General features: G+C 28.9%; 2 protein-coding genes across 5 annotated transcripts in view; one reads left to right on the top strand and one right to left on the bottom strand.

Moving 5' to 3' along the window:
* Positions 1-21193, top strand: part of LOC126903181 (uncharacterized) — a 67382-nt gene that overhangs the window by 12942 nt on the left and 33247 nt on the right. Inside the window, exon 1 of one of the 3 annotated variants that reach the window (XM_050681227.1) lies at positions 4850-5116. The exons of 1 other annotated variant lie outside the window; for it this stretch is intronic. The gene's annotated coding sequence lies outside the window, so the exon portion shown is untranslated. Of the gene's footprint in view, positions 1-4849; positions 5117-5643; positions 5903-21193 lie in introns of those variants that run through there. One more of the 3 variants, XM_050681229.1, reaches the window with a different exon arrangement.
* On the bottom strand, positions 26-3047 carry LOC126903206 (uncharacterized). 2 transcript variants are annotated; one of them, XM_050681275.1, is made up of 4 exons: positions 2345-3047; positions 1859-2014; positions 1689-1801; positions 26-1610 (listed from the first exon to the last, which is right to left on the bottom strand). In XM_050681275.1, the coding sequence occupies exons 1-4, from the start codon at positions 2834-2836 to the stop codon at positions 1592-1594; spliced, it is 780 nt and encodes a 259-aa protein (XP_050537232.1). In that variant the 5' UTR covers positions 2837-3047; the 3' UTR covers positions 26-1591. The 2 variants fall into 2 exon arrangements, with proteins under 2 accessions (XP_050537232.1, XP_050537233.1); XM_050681276.1 differs by having other exon boundaries at positions 1689-1783; positions 2345-3041.

Below are 21193 nucleotides of genomic sequence, written 5' to 3'. Positions count from 1 at the left end.
ATTGTAATGGTAGGATAATAACAAATTCTAAGTGGTAAAAAGTGAAAGTATATTTGGCTTTTACATATTGTATAGCTTTCAAATTCAATTTGACACTATATTAACTCCTTTAAGTTTATCCTCTAAGTAATAGAACTTTGATTAAAGATTTTGTTATAAGTATAAATTCACTACATTATAAAGTTTAATTTAAGTGATAATCTTTAAAAGTTAATATTATTTTTTAACTTTTTGGGGAACTAAAGAAATTGTTTAATAAATAATAATAATTTTAGAGCATTTTACACATTTAACAAAACATTAAATAAAATTTTCTTTTAAAAATTAAAGTATTCTTAATTTTTAAGATGAAAAATAGTAACTGAATGCAAAATATTTAACTTCAAGAAATCAATAATTTACACTAAAGATCTAATTGAGCTACAAGTGCCATTTTTGTTACATGGAAAATTAACAATAAAAAATTGAAATCATTATTAAAAAAAAATATTTCTATTAAATTTAATTTGATTTTTTCAATACATTTTGTAACTAAAGCAAAATAAATAATGATTTCAATTTAATAATTTATTTCAATACAATTAAGTTCTATACAATATCTGATATAAATATATTAAGTATACAGGATAATTTTTTAAAAATTATTCACTTAATTTCTCCTAAAAAAATAACATTAAGAATCAGTTAAATGCATATTTCGATTTAACAAAAATCCAATACTTCTTAAGTTCATCCTTTATGTAACATAATGGCATTAACTTATTTTTTTAAATGGAAATATACATTTAATTAACTAATTATAAAAATGACTGGTTAATAATAACTTTTAAATTATTATTACGAAAGTTAAATATAGACAGATTATATTCTGATTACAATTATTTTTATCATTAGGAGTTACTTGTTGGTACCTTGTAACTAGGTATATAAATATTTATATCTTCTAAAATACTAGTTAAGAGTTATTTTCCACCAGTTGTTTTCTTAGTTAGATAATTTCTTTTTATATAAGCTAATCAAATATTAATGTCATTGAAAAAAATGATAACATCCTTATAAGGCATAATAGACGTAACAAACATACTTAATGATTAATAAACAAGAAGTATATATAAATAAAAATGTCAAAAAAAATTTTTCTTATCATAATTAATGTTTTTAGAGAAAGGTGACTAACATTAATTATTTTTTATAGAATCTATATGTTAAGTAATAATACTGTGTAAAAATAAAAATTTTTCATTAAAATAATTATTAGTAAAATATAATAGTTTAACAAATATAAGTGTAGAAAAGATTTTAATTTAAAATGACCATAAGAATATTTTACACCCATTATACATTATAATTATAAAAATGTAAGTAAGCAATAAATTTTAAATACCAAATATTTCTTAATACATATTTTATTTTAACAAAAAACAAATACTTAAAAAAAACTTCAAAATTTTAAACAATTTTTATAATGAATTTTTAAGTCTTAATAAATAAATTTTTTTTCAGTCAAGAACATACAAATAAAAACCTTGATTATGGAACATAATTGAAAAGCTTGATATTATTAGTTAAAATTTTAGCTATGGAATTGTCTTTAATCTTCTTGATAATTTCTAAAAAAAATACATATGCGAGATAAAACATTATTATAATGTTTATTTTGAAAAATAATTTTTTTTAAAAAAACATACATTATTTTGCGATTTCTCGTACTACTTCTGCTTTTTAAGCGATCTATTCCCAAAACTAAACGTTTTGTTACTTGTCTATGAGGTCTTAATTTTTTCTGCAAAAGATTCTTATTCTATAGTTATAAATTCAAGTTATTTAAACATAATTAAATGTTTTATAATAATAATACCTTTTCAATATTTTCCAAGAATTGTTCAAGAAGTTCATGACAATTTAAATGTTCTTCTTTTTCCCAAGTATCATCTTCAGCTCTAAAGCCTTTCCAACGAATTAAAAATTCACGTTTCCCATTTTCTAAAAATTTGACTTCCATAATACGTTGTACCTAGAAATGAAATTTTTTAAGAAATATTGTTACATATTTATATAGAATACAATAAAAAGTACTTTAGATTCAAAGGTAAATTGGGAGGTGTTTTGTATAGATGTTTATTAACCTAGGAAATAATTTTTTTTTTTGTTAAAATTTTAATTAATTGGTCAAATAGTTTAGCTTCTAATTTTTTTTTACCATTTACTATTCCTGTTAAGATTTATTAATACTTATGGGGATAATAACTTTTAAGTAATGTATTAATAAACATTTTTTTAACATATAAATGAATCTTAAATATTTTTTTAAAAACAAGAGGTTCATTAAAAAAATAATACTAACTTCATATTCTGTATCACTCGATTCATCAGATGAACTTTCTTCATTTTTACTTCTTATAGTCCTTTTTATTACTGTAACATTTTTCTTATTTTTTTTCGTTATATTTTCTTCTTCTTTTCCTGATTTTTCTATGTCTTTTTCAACATAGTTATTCTTTGTAATACTTTTGTTATTAGAAGTTTTTTTCGTCTTTATAGAATCATCTTTATTTTTCACCGTTCTTGAACAATTTTTTTTTGAGATCTCATCTTCCAATTTTGATGATATGTCGTCGTTTATTAGATTATTATTTTTATTTGTAGAATTTGGTACTTCACAACGTGATAATTGTATGCTTACAGGTTTTAAAAGAAACAAGATGTCTTGTCTATTTTCTGCTGTATCATCAACGCCATTATTTAAGTCCGTTTCCTTTTCAACAGTATTATCAGAATACTGTTTTTTAAATTTTTGTGAATACTTTTTACCTTTGGATTTTCTGGTTTTAGGCATGATAATGATTATTCAGATGTAAATTAAGTAGTTATAAACATAAAATTGTGTAATAAATATAAAGGCAACTTATAATTTAACTGATATCCAATGAAAAGTATACAATATATTGAAAATTAGAATAATGACTTGATTTCTTAAAATCGCATAACAAATAAATAAGTCTAATTGGCTTGTTATTAAAGCAGCGTTTTAAATGATGGCCGTAAATGATAAAATTGTTAAATTAATAGTAAACAAATCTTTAATGAAAGTAACTACCGTTTATTGATTATATAAATGAAAGGTAGATGTCGCTAGTAATCTTGTTACATGTTAGACTACATAAATGCGAAGTTATTGTTTATTTTCTAGAAACAAGTATATTTGTCCAGTGGTTAACACACAGAAACAAACATGTTTGTCAAGTTTTTTTTTAAATTTTTTAAAAGAAAAAATATTTAATAGTATTTCTAAACATATGTGTTAATTATTATAGCTCATGTTAAAATTTCTTAAGTTATTTATGTTAACTTTCATAGTAGTTTTTGTGATATTAACTTTGATGCGAAGTTGAGAAGGTATCAATTTTACTATGATGTGTATTTTTTTGTCTGCTACTATTTTTTCTTTGTTCTCACAGAACCGATTTCTTTCAACAATACGTCAAAATATCATAAATCATATCTGGTTGAAGATATTACTCTCAAAAATTGAAAAAAATGTCCATTCATCAATTAAGTTACTTAGATAAATATCTCTATATAGACAAAATTAAAATCATTATTTCTGATGCTTTATTTAGCATTTATTATCGAATTAAGTTTGATATGATAATAGATTTAAACTAAATATATAATTATACTTTATATATTTATTATTATAATTATATAATTTTACTTTGTTATTTATTCATTTTTTAACTCTATTTGTGTGGTCTACTTCCAGTCTATAGTATTCCAAATTTTTGGTAGCATGATAATGCATAAATCATTTCTAAAAAAATTATTTTGCATTTCACCTGAATTTAACAATGGATTTTTCTAATTATAATCAATTTTATAATACGCTTAACTTAGTAGATATTTACTTTCGACGCTTAGCTAAGAAGGTATTGGTCTTGTGATGTCTGTCCATAAAAATTCTCAGCTCTCATTGGACAGTTTTGAATTAACAATTCATCAAATGAACCCAAATTAACCTAGTTAAAGTTATTTATTGAAAAAAAAAATTAATTTTAGAAATTTAGGCAAATATCTCAAAATTAATTTAAATATTTTAATTTATTTTTGAGGAGTCTTAGATTGCCTACCCATAACTCTGCCTATTCATTCCACCCATGAAAAAATCCGAAGCACAGGGAAAAGATGTATCAAAGTACATATTCTAATAAAAATATCAAGTGTCACCTATGCACGTACCTTGTTTTCTTACACAGAAACTTATTACTTGTCAATTATGAATCTTAAAAAAAATGTTTACATAGGTGCAATTAAAACAAAATTTTTAGGAGATCTAACGTAATTTTTTCACTCAAAAATATTTATATGTAAAAATACATATAAATTTTATTTAATTTTAGAAAGCTATGGCAAATTTGAGAAGGGCTAAGTTCCCTTAGACCACCGCAGATTGCTCCTATGGAAATGGTTTAAAATGATAAACTCCATTAATTTTTCCAGATTGTTAAATATATTTATATTTTTAAACGACGTAAAACAAACAATTATCAGATCTTAAAAATTATAGATAAAATTTTTCATTGAAATATAAACGCTTTTATTTTTACACCTATAAATCATAATGTATTAAAATATACATTTCATAAAATCTCACCTTTGTGTTTACATTTTCATTTTTTTTTTCTGCGTTTTGATTTTTCATAGGTATATTAGTGCATTATTGTTATAATATTATTACACATATCTGTAGGAAGACTCGCGTAGTAGAAAACCGGACAGGTAATTGTCCGTCCGGTACACATAATTTTATGTACAGGCAAAACGAGTGACGAAGAAGAGGTTAGTTGAATAGCTCTCTCTGACTGCAGTCAGTCAGTCACCGTCTATTGCCGTCGTCGTAGTGCTTGTGTCCGTGTAGAATTTTTTAAAAAAATAACGAGCGCTTCATGTGATTAAAAAAATTAAAATTAATTTAAGAACACACACACACATATATTTTTTGTAGACGTTTTATTATTGTTAAACCGTTGACTATTTCGTGTAAAGTGAAAAAGTTTAAACACTAGACATTTTATTACACTCAGTAATTTGGATAACTCTTATAAAAACTGTTCTTGAGGTAAAGAAATATATAATGTACTATTCTATTTCTATGATAAAAGAAAAACGGTGTTGTGACAACGAAACCTTACCGATCAAAACGGCTCCATTTACTTGTACCAATGTGACCATTCCTCCAGTACCTCTATGGATGCGTTATAATAGCCCAGAGACAAATTCAATATGTCTAATCGTTGATCACGATCATTGTTTTTCTGTAATTATAATAATTATGATAGTACGAGTGACATTATGATTATGGGGGGAATGTTTAAATGATCGCCTACCGTAGCCGTAAGACCGTTTTTATGAACGTTGCGGGTTCAAGGTTTCTATAGCACCTGATATTGTACCGTGTTGTTTTTTGTATTGATACAGTTGGGAAGTGTCATTGTTCTTGAGATTAAACGTTTTAGTTCTTTTTCAAGAAGTTCACTATGTGGTTAATTAGACGTTCGAAAGCATTCTGCTGTGTTGATTATATATTTATTATTAACAGCAAACATTCTGTAAGATTTGGCTCTAAAACTAGGTAACGTTATATGCTTTGTTCGCCAATCTAGTGAATATTTCACAGTGTCCATACAACATATGTAGAAGAAAAAACTAGCACGTAGGCTGGTTACAAAAAAAATATTTATTAGGTTGTGCTTTGTTCTTAAGAGGAGTTCGTAATCAAGTTTTAACGGTTTGACGCCTTCTCGTACGTTTCCTTATTAAAGTTTTGGCCTGTGTAACAGAACGATTAATTTTTCAAATCATGTATTAAAAACCATTGCTGGATCAACAAAAAATGCGCCTCGAGGTAATTTTTAATCTCTTACTATGACCTAATTTTTTTGTCCTGACTTATTTAATATTCGAAAAGCATATTCAGGAGGGGTCATTGTCTCAGGCAGCAAATTTCATATCTTAGAAGTAAACGGTTTTTTAGCTAATAGTCTTTTTTTTTTTTTTTTTAAATTGAAACCAGATAAGCTGACAATTTTAAAAGCGAAAAAGTTTTATGAACACATTGTGTCCAGGGCAGCAAAACATTTAACTCGTCTTTGGATAGTATAGGTGATATATCGTGTAATTTGGTTTGTAAACCAAATTTTGTACGAGATATTTGCGTTTTGTACGATTGCTTGTAGCGCATAATGTATGTCGCAAGTAATAACTGATTACAATTAATTAAACGAATTAAGATGATTTATAAAAAATAGTCAAACAATCGTAATTTATTAATGCTTTCGATTAAGAGAAGATTTTTTTTTTTATATAAATTTTACGAACCGCCGACATTTTTCAAATAACAAAACATTGGCGTATGTCAAAGTGTAAAAAAGTTTTATTTGTATTTTATCATAAATTCCGATAACTTAGTGGACTTTGTGGGGGACAGTGGATTGTTGTCCGTACAAGGCGATCTGGAACCAGTTTACTGTTTTTTTTTAGCGCGTTCGCCCACTATATGACATAGCAAGAAGCTTGAACTGTTCTCTCGGCGCACATTATTATAATGTGTCCGACGGTCTGTCCGACAGGTATAGTCTGAACATATTCGTGCCTACATAACGCGCCAGTCGTGTGTGTGCACTGTGCTGTTACATTAGTGCTGTAATACGTAGGCGTATCCTCCACCGCTGATCACGACCGCGGACAATAAATATCAGAAAGATAACACAAATTGTAAATGTGCGATACATAATTATCAATCTCGATCGGTACATGGCACGTGGATTACGTTGTTTTTGGCACCAAACAGGTTCGAGTAAAGGTCACGGCGTTTGTCGTTTGAGAAACGCGCTCGTCAAATTCGAAGAAAAATCTATTTCAATGCGGTTAAACGTTTAAATTGTGTTCAGTTCATTGAATGAGAGTAACAACTAACCGAACTTTGAACAAACGCAAAATAATAAATATTTTTATAGGGAATAAAAAAAATAAGAACACATGGTGTCTCGTCATAAATATTTTTATTGATTGTACAAAATGTAATGATAAATTCTAAATAAAATAAATAACGACACTTCCGCTTTTGGCGGCTGACGATTAAACGAAAATATGCAATATCATTTAAGTGCTATTTAAACCAATTGGGCCATGCTGCTCAGTCACTCCCGTACGCGCACAACAAGATTTAATGTCAGTCTCAGCACTCGGTTGTCGCTGTCCGACTTTCACCTTACGTCAAAGGTTCCTTCATTTTCGACGCCTTTACCTACCTCGTTTACTCTACTGATTAACTCATGTACTCGTGTACCTCGTCTGCACATTACATTTAGTGTTATATCTTTCTCCTGGTACGCTTAGTATTTGTGTCTTGTACTTTGGACTCCATTCTTGTACATATGGTATTTGTGTGTTGCGCTTCGTCTGCACCTTGTACTTTGCGCGTTACCTCTTTAACTTCCTATAACAACGGCTCTCCGACACCCTCCATAGAACCTGAGTGTTAGTCGAGCATGCTGTGACTGCGAACAATACCAACATAATGTTTATCTCTTTTTTTGGTTTTACGACACACTCATTGCGTCCACAATCTCTGTATGTCAATCCAATCGGTTGGACAATATAATACCGAAAATATTGAGTTATTAAAGTGGATGATATAATTATGTATTCGTTCTTATTGATTTAGTGTTTTGCTTTATTAAAATACATTATCACGAAGTCAACAAAAGGGTATTTGTAAATGTCAAACTACTTTTTATTTCAATTAAATAGGTTTTTTAATTAAAACATATTTATTGGTTAAAGATTTTAGCCAGTTAAGTGCACTGTTTATTAACCAACGCGATTAAGAATCTGGGCGTGGACATTAAATACAAATTTAAATAAACTCTAGAATTGAATTAAACGAGAAAAAAAACGAAATAAATTGATTTTCATTTTCCTTTCGATAAAAATACATTTGCTTTAATAAATAACACAACAGTGTTTTTATAAAAAAAAATAATGTAAAAATAAATTAACTAATGTCCTGAATATCAATTAATTTAACTTTTATAGTTAGTTATTACAACGTGGATAAGACGAGAGAAAATAAACTTAGATGGTTTGGTCATATTATGGAGTAGAGATGATTTGGAAACTGAAGAACAGTTATGGAAATGAAAGTTGTGGGAAGAAGAGGTAGAGGAAGACAAAAAAAGAAATGTAGGAATGTTATTGAATGTGGTACGAGGACGGCTGATATGAGCGTAGATGATGTGGGAGATCGTGGCAAGTGGAAGTTTAGCACAGGGGTGGGTAGTAGGGATTAAGGCGAGGAAGAAGAAGAAGTCAGTGGGACAAATGTTGGGAAAAATGTTCATTTTGATATATTATTGACAGTGATGTAAATTGTGTATAACAATTCGAATTATATTGTATTATACAAAACAATAAAATACATGCAGTATTTTATATAAAAAAAAAAACGTATTATTTGTTATGACGAGTAAAAATATAATTTGTACAAAAATATTAAAGCGTAATCACCTTAATTATCAGACAAACACAATAAACAATATTATTTTGTTCATTATTTTCAGTTTTATGAGTTAATATTTGATAAAGCGATTAGATATGTTTTTGTGTTTTAACTTCTATTTCACTATTTAAGTAGTTACAAATGCATGAAAAAAGTTAATGCGTAATATTTTATAATTTTTGTAAAATTACCATTTGCTTACTTAATTAAATAAGTCACTAACTGCCGAAAGAGGATAAATCTGTTTTTATTATTTTGTATTAGATAGTCTTTTATAATAATAGTTTACAGTAAAATGGAGTCAAATCAAATATAGTGTTTATGAATTATAGTTCATTACAGAAAACATACCATATTCTCAACAGTTTTTCATCTTTCTATGAAAATTAGCCTAAGTGGATCTCAAGTTGGTGATTTAAGTGTGTATTTGACTTGAGTGCGTGACGTAGTCAGTATTTCTTAATGGGAAAGTGTTACAGTCGAAAAAATATTAACAAATCATTATTTTTGACATTTTATTATTGCCTATCGATTCATTTTGAAAATACATTCTGTGATCAATAGAAGGGCATACTCCAATAACTTAGGTTCTTATAGTAGTTAATTATTATTATTATGTTAAGCTGTAGTTGCTATTACTTCAGCTTAAGATTAAATTTTTATACTTTTTAAGGAGGCGAATATCACTAAAGTCCCTAAAACTCCACTCTAACGTTTCTCAAATCATTGTTCGGAAAATAATTTTAAACATTATAAAAATTTAAAATCTAGTTCTTGTAATCAAATTTATTGTCTTCTACTAGTGTCAGGTTTAATACATGTGTTGAAAATAAATTTCACAAAAAAATAAATTTAAAAATAATATGCTGAACTTGTTGCTATTGTAATTTATGACTCGATGAAGTTGAAAATATTTTCACGTCACTTATTATTGACGAAACAAATAATCAGTATTTTAGTTAAAACAAAGTGTTTAATAAATTTATCGCGTTTGTTTTATCCCATTTTCCCAATCCCTCACATCAAAACGAAAGTTGATTTTTTTACGATAACGATCATTTTTGGCAAGTTCCAATGTTTTAATATACGTTTCTATCATAACAATTAGATAGTTTACTCAACGCCTCGCCGATTTCTCTAAACAAATCCTGTAGCTCTTTAATTATTTTACCGTATACAATAATAACGTCTATTTATTAAATTTTCGAAATAGTGTATCATTGTTTTAAGTTTTTTATGCTGTTCAATATTGCGTCATAGGCGTAATTTATAATGGAAAAGTTCCATTAATGAGCCTCGGGTTGCTGGTATTGGGCCAAGTCAGGTGACCGTAAAGTGTATCGGTTTACCGAATACGGTGTTGACTTTCCAAGGCTTAGCTGCGTTCTCGAAACAATGTACTGCACGACTGGTACTGCGTTTAGGCATATTTTACTATTATGTAATTCAAAGACCACCTGAACGTAACCCTTTGAATGCGCCCTTTGAAGTGCTATGATCATATTTCACTTCCGGAAATACAGGTAGGCGTGTTTGGGTCGAGTGTGTGAGTTCCACGCGGACTTGGTTAGTGATTCGTGTCGCGAAACTGATCCGCCGACGACCATGTCTAAAATTATCACAACACAAAAAAGTATTACTATTGAAAAATTGAGGTCATTGCTTTTGTCTAGGAAATGAAATAATATCTTAAAAATTAAAGTTTTATTAAAAACAAAAAATGCACATATATATTATTGAACTTGATAAAAATATAACCGAGTAAATAACTGTTGTATCCTATTATAATTATAATTATAACATTATTGTATTGGCTTATACAATAATTATTTTATTAGTCATCTCGTGAAAGCATCTTTATAATCAAACGATACACAAAAAATGGTTCGATTGTATAGAAAAACGAACACAGTGATGTAATTATTCCTTTAATACAAAATTTACCAATGTGTTGCCTATACTCATAATAAATATTTAAAAATTCAAGTGGTATCATTTTTTGTTTTATATTATTGATAGGAGATTTTTTCGTCGCACCTTCGATAGTCAAAATTATTTTTTTTTTTTTTACGTTTAGTTTCATTGTAATTGTTCAATTGTTTATCATTCATCGAAAAGTTTCGTTCTTTCAGAATGGGATTTACTTACCGGTAAATTTTAGTTTGGATTAACGTGTAGGATGTTGAGTATAAAACATTATTTGATACTTAAATGTTTTCAAATTGAAATAAGGTCATATGATTTAATCGGATACCATAAATTGTGGACACGGTTGATAATTGACCCGCGGTTTAGATTCGGCCATCGAAAAGTGAATACAAGTTTTTTTGTGATTATATGTTTTGATATAAACTAGTTTATATCTATTGGCTATCTACGTGAGACTAATATTTTCTCGGTTATTGGTCGTCGTCAATAGTTTAACTGTAAAACTGTTAGAAAATGTACGGCGGATTATTTTGTATTATCGAATAACTTATCATAACATTGTCTCGAATCGTGGTATTCAAATATACAGTTATTCATCACGATTTATGGATGAGTGGGAGGATTATTGGCAGAGGAAGAAGAAAGTAAAATCCTGAGATCGGAAAAGACAGATAATATGAAAGTGATTGTGTGAGAATATATTCATGTGGTCCACTATACCGACTTCAGATGATTAAAATAGGGTGAAAAACCACATTAATGTTACACAACTATTCGAATTTATGGTTTATTTATTCTTGCGTTGTATTAGCATATAGAAAATCAATTGGAAAAGTTCGACCTAGAACATGGTAATTGTTTATACGACATACATATATACGGGGTGTTCAAAAAGTAAGCAAACAGATCAATTGTTACAAACAATGAGAACAATAGAAACTCGTTTCCTTACTTAATGGACCTTCTGTATAATATATAGGTGTACTTATGGTTATAATTTGATTACCTTGATAAGCTCGTTTTACTACGCTATTGGAACTCACTGTATGTTGACCTCAACTCGTATATTAACCCTACTAAAAAAAAGTTNCTCTGTATAATATATAGGTGTACTTATGGTTATAATTTGATTATCTTGATAAGCTCGTTTTACTACGCTATTGGAACTCACTGTATGTTGACCTCAACTCGTATATTAACCCTACTAAAAAAAAGTTCTCCACGCGAGTTGACTTTTACTGTTTTTGGCATCAAATAGTATAATAGCTAATATTCTCTGAGTTAGAGTAACCATACTTAATAGTTTTTGTTGTAACAAATGGCAACGAATGAAATGTCACAAACAACATGAAAAAAACTTACAAAAATCTATATTCATTTGATTTTTTTGCTAAAATAAACACATTTGGAGCGTTCATATAAAATTTAATATATTTTCTAATAATCCTTTGCAAAACAATCCTTTTAAATAATTTTTGTGGTATTTTAGATTTTTGACCAAAGTAACTCATGGTTTATTGATAAATTGACAAGTTTTTTGAATGATAAGCCACGAGAACGTCTAGTTATAGTGTGTCTAATGCGATTGACTTACAAATGAGTTAAGATGTTAGTCGCGGTCGTGATTACAATAAGTTACTCGGACGAACTGTCGAGTAAGGATTTATATTTCTTTATTTTTGATTTTTTTAATACTCTCAGGCTGAACATTGGTCTATTGTTATTGATTAAGTTATTGATATGTTGTTATCATAAGAATTACCGTTAAAATGCGGAAACTTAGATTTTGTCGTACCTACCTTTAATGACATATTATGTTTGTTTATTGTATTTAATGAACAATGAGTTTAAAATTCGCTTTAGATGGAAAATTTATTTTGTTCTAAAAGTTTCGAGGTCGTGTCCTTGTGGATTCGTCCAAATCATTTTTCATAACGTATAAAATTGGCTTTTATTAAAGACAATACGGTTAGAATAATATGACGTGTTTGACTTTCACGTTTAATATTTTTAGTTCGTACAATAGAATTGATATTGTTCTACAGTCTGATGTTAAGTATGCTAACTTACTAATAGCAGTAGAAAAAATACAACGCGCTTAGTTCCTGGGTCATAAATAAACATTACATTTAATCCAAATCCGACTATTCCGACTTCTCTAGCGAAGTGGCCTAGTGGGAAGAAAAGCGCTGTCTACCTATTATTTATTTGCCTATAACTTTTGACACGAGTATGGAGTCATTAATAGTATTCATTTATTGTTTATAAATTTTGCACAATGTATTGAAGTAGTATTCATCTTTGCTGGACTTTTTTCATTTGAACTAAAAATGAGGTTAACGATGAAATATATTTTTTATACGATTATGAAAGACTGCGCTTTCTTGAAACATTTTTACGATGTCCCTATGAATGATCTTCGAGTATCTAATTATGTTACTTATTTTAGTGAACCAAAATTATTTTATATTTACTAGCCTTACGGTGTACCTAATGATCAAAGACATTTTGTTGACTGTATTATTGATATTTTACTACTAAATAGAAATCGTAAACACGCAAGTTTATGACTAGAAAAAATGCATCTGACACGTTGTAAAACAAGTGCATTTAACCTCAATCTTAAAGTTAAAGTTTTACACAACATACACTGACTTAAACTACAAATGAATAACATCTTGTATTATTTGTCATGGTATTGCAAAGAACTTAATTTTTTTTTATAAATTTGCAATGGCCCGATTAATATTAAATACATTTTAAACATAATTAAAACCATAAATTTTCAATTGTAAGTTTTCATTTTATAGACGATTACGTCTATGTATATATGCATGTGTTCAAGTTCACTGAAAATTAAAAAAAAAAAATGAAAGAGGATCGTTAGTGTCCAGTGACCTGTTTCGGTATGGTGAACTCGTACGCGACACATTTTTCTTCTTCGCACAAATCCTAACGATTAATTTTCTATGCGAATCACATTTAGCGCAATTTGATTTGGCTTGTACACACCTGAACTTTTACAATGTATTTTAATGGATCTACTTATACGTGAGTTGCTGCTTAGTTTGTCTATGTAGAAAAAAATATGTATTTATCTATATCCGATTAGCTCAAACAAGTATATAAATCCTTCTGGTTTTTTTTTTTTTGTAACTAATGTAAATCGGTTGTTTTCGCCCTTCTGTCGCATACAGTCCGAATCGAGCCAAACACATACTTATTGTTTGATGACTAATAACATAGTTTTGATCAACTTTAATTAATACATTAAGTAGGAAGTATAGTACTAGTGTAATAATGTGTTATACTTCCTTCCCGCCCAAACAGTAAAAACTGCTCATCAAAATAAAAATAGGGTAATCGTTGCTTTATTATTATTTATTTTAATAAATGTAATTTACATTTTTACTCTGGATTACGATGGCGGTTGATAATTCAACGACGTCACATTGAATTAGACGGGATGATATTGTTAATAACTGGGCAAAAAATAAAAAATACGGATGTGAGAGCTGAATGCAGGTCACGGTTGTTGTTGTTGCGCACCGTCGTTATTGGTCTTATTCTGACCGTCATTCATGATTTTGTTGCTTCACTAGTAATTACAGTAGCCGGTGACATGCGATTTTAGTTGATAAATAGTGTTGCTAACTAAAATAATAGCAAATGTATTAAAAAAAAAAACAGCAGGCGTCAACTACAGTCTCAATAGTACAAACAATAGCGCATTTGAGCGCTGAATAAAAACACGAAGGTGCTAGACTGGTGTATCCGTCGAATCCTTACATATACTTTTTCGTCAATATTTTTTAACCACAAGTCTGGTTTACCAAGTGTGTGGATATTGAATTTCATGTATACCTTTCTATTTTGACGCCTGACGAACCATGTACTTTGTGATCATACTGAGCTGTTTTCCGGTGCTACCGGAAACGATTTTAGGATGCGTATCTTAGTGGTCAATAAGAAAACTTTAATACGCTTATGCCGAACTGATCAACGAGTATTTAGGCCAGAAAAGTGGTTTAACCGTAATAATAAATAGGTAACAACTTAATGTATGTAGGATTAATTGAAACACATTTATGGACAATGGTAATAGCTTATAAACATGATATTAGGCTCTGATTGTAAGACTCTTGCACAATCATCAGGTTTATCGACTAGCATTGATGCAAATTTTTTTTGAGAACGTAAATTCGACTTTTATTGAAATCAAACGAACAATAACAGCAAGTTTTACTAAGAAAATAATAAAAAAATATTTTATTATATACAATACGAATAATTATGTGAAAAGTCTAGTGTTGCATGTGGATTTTATACTTTTTAAATAAAAAACAAACTATAAGTTCGTAAAACATTTTTTATAAAAAACAAATATACCATTCCATTTTACCTTTTAATATTGCCTACTAATATTAAGTATCCATATACATTTTTGGCGATAATAGAATCTAAGATCGAAAGGCATTTAAAATGTAAGTTATAAATTAAATTCGTATTTATACATTTTATTTTATCTATAAAATATCAAGTTGTAAAAATCGATCAATGTTCAAATCAAAACATTGTTTTCTCTAAAACAATGAGTAGAATGTTTAAATATGTATTCTTTATGGTTTTTCATGTTTTGTCAGTATTTGTATTTAAAATATATTTTCATAGTATATTTTACAGGTGTTAAGTATTAGTAAATACAGATTGATTAATTAACTATGTTTCATGGAAATTGTTTTAAAAACATAATTCAATATTTTTTGTTATATATTTTTATATTTCATGTTTTATAATATTCAAAAATAATTTGGTCCTATTTAGGTCTCCTTTCTTTAAAACAATATCAAGTGTAGTTTTATAAACATTATAAACCTCTTTCATGGTATTGGCTAATTATTTTCGTTTACTAATTATGAAAATTTAATCTGACATTTTTATGTCTTGGAAAATAATGGCAACTTCTAAACTTAAATATTCAATGTATTCCCGTGTATTAGACTTAAAAGTGTCACCGAAAGTCGAAACTGTAAGAAACTGCAAGAAGTTATAAGATGACCATTTTTAATTGTATATTGTTAAAATATTAAATTCTATTGTTTTCATAAAAGTATGACCTTAAGGTATTAGGATCAAATAGTTTCGTGATTGAATCAAATAGCTAAAGAATCGTATCTATTAATATACTATACATTAGACCTCCCTCGAGTAGTTATTTAAAAATAAAATTTTTTTAGCACATTTCATCATTATAAGGTGATAAATGTTCATTGCTAAAATAATTAAAACTGCTGATCATAACATATACAAACTAAAAATAATAACAAATAAATTATTGTATAAAATAAATAATGAATAATTACACGAAGAACAATAATAAAACTAAAAAAGGGTGTACAAAAAATTTACTCTGTATATAAAATAGTAACTACATTTATTAAGTTGTTATTATTATGAGTTAGTCTTTAACTATATATAAAAATATTATTTTACGTGTAGTTATTGATACATTTCGTTACTAATGGATACACTTTATTAATTAATATTTTATTTACTCCAAATACGTCGTTTCAAATATGATTTTTTGATGAGCTTTTTACCGATGTTACCAAAAACGATTTTAAGGATGCGTATACTTAGTGATCATTACGAAACTTGAAAATTTTATGTGGGTGGAATTAGTGTTACCTAATAAAAAATCATTGTCACGTAGTGGTTAATGGATATGTCTCGTTTACTAGTAAAATAAAATAGATTAGCGCCTTTAAAGTGTCCTTCTAATGGTTCTTCCTTTATAATGTCTCTATAATGCCTATCAACTTCACGACTGGAAAACTAGCTTGATATAATTTGTTTAGATTTTCATGTTTAAATAAAAACGGTAAAAATTATAAATTGTCTAAGGGCGGCTAAAGGTCTATAGAAATATTTTGCCTACTTTCTCGCCTGTCATAACAATAATAGCTCAACGCTCAGTCATAGAGCTTATTAATTTATGCAGAATTGCAGAGGGATTTTTCATAAAAGAAAATTCTTACATTGATGTTTCTTTGTAAATATCTTTTGTTTCCGAAAGAGTTAAACTCGAACTCGCCTTGAAAATATCCCTTTAATACAAGTCATCCAGTAAAATGTCGTTAATATATGTTCTAATGGATAGCTAATAGTTTGAATAAAAATTACAATTACTCGTTAGCAGTCGGTTGTTTGCAGTAATACGCCATTTGCGGTTATACGATTTTCGTTTGCGTCACCCGCTTACAGGCCGTGTCGCAATCCATATTTTTATGATGACAAAAATTATAAAAAATGTCCATCTATTGGCGAGTAGCAGTTTGATTTAGCCAACCAAGTGAAAAGGTCAAAGCGACCCTATAACACCATAACCGGTTGTACCTATGGCGGGCACTTGGATAAGAAAGAAGATTGTTTGGTTTTACTTGTATGGCACCGTCTGGGCTAATCGATCAATCAACGGATCTGCAAATGTGCAAGAGTAAGTAGCAGTATGAGTTCCAGCTTGATGATATCGCGTTTATGTGTACATAAAGAAACCGAAAGCTAAAAAATATCAACCGGTTCGTCAAACAAATTCCGTTGTATCTGCCTGTATCAAAAATGTATCATAACGCTTGTGTCGTTTTGATTTCCATTGAACAGTAGACGCTTTTATCGAATGAACAGAGGACACAGATATCAGTGCACGTGTCGATGACTATATCAAACTCGAAGCGTTAATTTAGTATTATTCTTTTTAGCGCTGTATTTTGTCCGCAAGCCTATGCGCTATTGTTTACAAATATTTCAATCTCGATTTGATTATACGCTCGGAGTGTACTGTTTCTGCGTGTCTTTGTTTGATAGGTCTCTTGGGGTCGACAGCTTTGCGCTGTGTAAGTTCATTATTTTTATGTGCACGTGTCTTGGGATACCGAGGAAATTGGCGTACGTGCGCCTATAAAGAACGTGCCTATCGATAAATCGCATTTAACATCACGAAATGGAAAACTATCATGTAGTTGATAGCTGCCAAAATACTCGTTGGGTTAACATTAATTGAGACTTTCATGTTCCAAAGAAAAAGCACATCTGCGGAGAAGATATTTTTGAATACTATCTTATTAAAATATTTTTTATTTTGTTCGAATGGGTAAACCAACGTGATTGTCGCTAATTACTGATTGTGTTAAATTAAGATTATTAATGCAAACGGTTCGAAAATCGCGTAACGCTCTCTCATTCCTACTTGAACTTTAGCTGATATTGCTAATCGTTTCAAAATAAAAAATTCAAGTATTTACATTGGGAGTTGTTGAATCACGCGTTTTCTCATTATTCGTTCTTAAATACCATCGGGACCGTTTTGGATAGGTAGTTAATATTACAGCAGCTGACCAAAATGTTAATAAAACATCAGTTTTATTTCCAGTTTTTACATTTAGTAGGTTAACATCAGTGTACGGGCAGCAAGGCCGCCGAACAAATGTTCTGCTTCGACAATTTCATCATTAATTTGCGTAAAATTGGGTAAAATCTATACCATTTTTAGCGATTATTATTAATATTTTTTACTCGTACGCTATGCAACTCCTCATTCGAAAGTATTCAAGTGTCCTTGTATCATTCAGTTTTGTGCGACTCGTATAATACCGTTCTGAGCTTATAAGGTCTTTATTCGGACAAAATAAAAAATTACAATATTAAATTATTAATGCGTTTTACAGCAATTGGTAAAGTTCCACGTAATTTAGGCATTACAATGCAAGTCCTTCAGCGCAATTCCGATTTGTATAAATAACCCCTTTGAAAGTTATCGTTTCTGTTTCAATGACAACGAAGGACGCGAGTTTGCGGTTGAGTGAGTACAACTATTGCACGTATTGTGTATTGAGGCTAACCGCCAAAGTGCCTAATAATGTAAAAAAGTAATTATTTTTTTTTGTGTAAGCTTATTTATGTACACACACATATGTACGAATTCGAATGTAATTTCCATTTGACGAGAATCGTGTTTGATTTGTATGATAATTCGTTTTCGAGAGACTTTTACTTTCTTAAACGTTCTTACGTGCTAATATTTTAATTACCATTCTAGTTTTAACCACTAAATGGTTATAATTAAGTCATTGTATGGTGTGTGAAAACGTTTCTGATGCTTATAAAATAGTATTACGTCGCCGAGTACCGTTTAGTTTCCCACAGTGTAATAACATTACAATAATAATAATAACAGTACTGCTGTAGACAAACTCATTGAAAACGAAAACGCGACAGCGTTGGCGGTTTTTTTGAAACTCGTTATAAAATTGTCAGCACCTAATTGTGGTACTCGTGTAGCATGTGTGTAATGACGAGAAGTAATTATTTCACTACAATTGCCAACGGAAAGAAAAAAACCAAGTGGCGGCAACCGGTGAAATGTTTGGGAACTACTCGAGACACTGTCTTTTGAATAAAGCCGTACGCATGTGAACAACTATATTTTTGGCTGTACTTTAGTGAAATTGTACTATTCTACCAACAAGGTGCACTTCAAAACTCGACATGATAAATTTTAGCAAATAAATCTATTGTAAAAAAAAAAAAACCCTGTTAATTAAGATAATTGGTTTAATAAGTAGATTTTTTTGAAACCGGCTAAAAGTAATTGTCAAAGGAATTGTACTTTCTCAATGTCAATGACATGTATGCGTTTGTGTGATCGATTAAATAAAAAATACTGCGTGAAATCTCTAGGTCGATAATTAAACCGGTGTTCGATTGTACGAACAGAGATTATCTTAATTTTTTGTTTTACTGTTACCGTCGTACATAATGTTGCATTTGGTTGTTTAATTCATACATAATATAAATGTCATAAATGAATACTAAATGGTAGTACACATTTCTATAGTTTATTTGGTGAGAATATTCATGGATCGATTTTGGCAAAGTTTCAAACCTGCTGATTTTCTGTTTTTTTTAATACTATTTACTTTTTCAAATTAAATGCGAATAAAAAACGAAATTTCAATTTTTCCATTTCGTCTACATGTAAATTCAAACCCAATGTTGTTATTTGTTTTTTTCATTTAAACTTATTAATTGTTCATTTTCGTTAATTTTAATACTTTTTATCTTAGAATTCAATTACTTATCAATGAGTAATGAACGGTATGAATCTGAATGAGGCACTTTGGAATTTTACCATTTGTTAGCTAATGTTCAATTTTTAAATATATATTGTTAGTGTTATTATTTTCAGTAACAATAATATTGTTTTAACTAATTTATTTGTAAGCTAATGTGTACAACAAATTATTTAATAATTATTTGTCACTTTTTGACGTTTAACGCCTATTTACCGACATAATCAGTATGATTTAAGTCTTTTGGCATGTTTTAGAAAAGCGTCCTTAAAAATAATTTGTGTTGTACAATTTTTCCACAGTTGTCATTTCGTTACTGTTGCAAATTTGTTTGTTGTTTGCTTTCATTGATTATGGTAAACAGGAACACTCGTAAACTGTAAGGAGTGGTCACAGAGGCTTTTGTCTTCAATGGCGGTCGTTGCAGTCGTCATATGGTTATATTCTAAGCTAAATTAACAGAGAACGGCGAAAGCGCTTTCAAACTCATTATGATTTTTGTTATATTTGTTTTTATCATAGTAAAATATTTGTACAGTAAAAGTTGAAGTCGCTACCTTCGTTTTCTCTGGTAAACGACTGATATCACTTTGACCGATTAATTTAAAGATTTTAATTAATACATGAAACGTTAAAAAATTATATGATTAACAGATTTTTAACAAACCTGTTATAAATGAATAATTTAACTGAATATTTAGTCATTTGTTAATATTTAAGCAAGGTAATAAAATGAACTATGTAAATTTGATTTTTAAAGTATTTTAAAGTTTGTTTTTTTTATATAAGATGATATAATAATACTTAAATTGGTGTTATGTATCGTTTATATTTTACCTTTGATAGGCTTACATAAAATGAGTTAGTTATTTGAAATCGTTTTACTTACAATTATTAATGAATTTAGTAATTCATCTTTGCGGATAATACTGTTATTTTTTTTTGTAGTCATTAAAGGTATTTTTTATGCTAAGATAATTTAAGATATTTCTTATTTTCCATTAGCAGTGGAGTATTGCCGATTGAGCGTAGATGATGTGGGAGATCGTGTCAAGTGGAAGTTTAGGATAAGAGTGGCCGACCCCAAGTAGTTGAGATTAAGGGCAGGAAGAAGAAGAATGGAGTATTGTTTCAAGTGAACGAATAAAACAGTCTTCATTTTGAAATAATATACGATTTTCGTCATTAATACTAATTCGCCAGTAATTATTATCACTGTTAACGCAGAAGAATGATCGTTTTCGGTCGTGGGTTTTTATTGCACACTTAAAAGACATCGAGGAATCAACTATGTTTAGTAATTGATTTTGATGTATTGGTTTAGACAGCGGTAACCGTGTCTTTTCTCTCGATTCGATGATTAATTTAGAATTAAATATTTATATTATAACTATAGCAATTATATAATAACAATAATAATATACTTGCACGTTATACAGGTTAACTTAATTATAAATACTTTTCCATAATGTCAGAGCCGATTTCCTCTCAAACGTTTATGTTGTCCCTAAAGAACACCTGTCTTTGCGGAAATCAAATCTACTGAAAGGTGTACATTATCCATATGAAATGAACAACA

The sequence above is a fragment of the Daktulosphaira vitifoliae genome, unplaced genomic scaffold (genome assembly GCF_025091365.1).
Source record: "Daktulosphaira vitifoliae isolate Bord-2020 unplaced genomic scaffold, ASM2509136v1 Scaffold_3, whole genome shotgun sequence".
NCBI classification, from domain to species: Eukaryota; Metazoa; Arthropoda; class Insecta; order Hemiptera; family Phylloxeridae; genus Daktulosphaira; species Daktulosphaira vitifoliae.
This window is presented reverse-complemented; position numbering and strand designations above follow the sequence as displayed.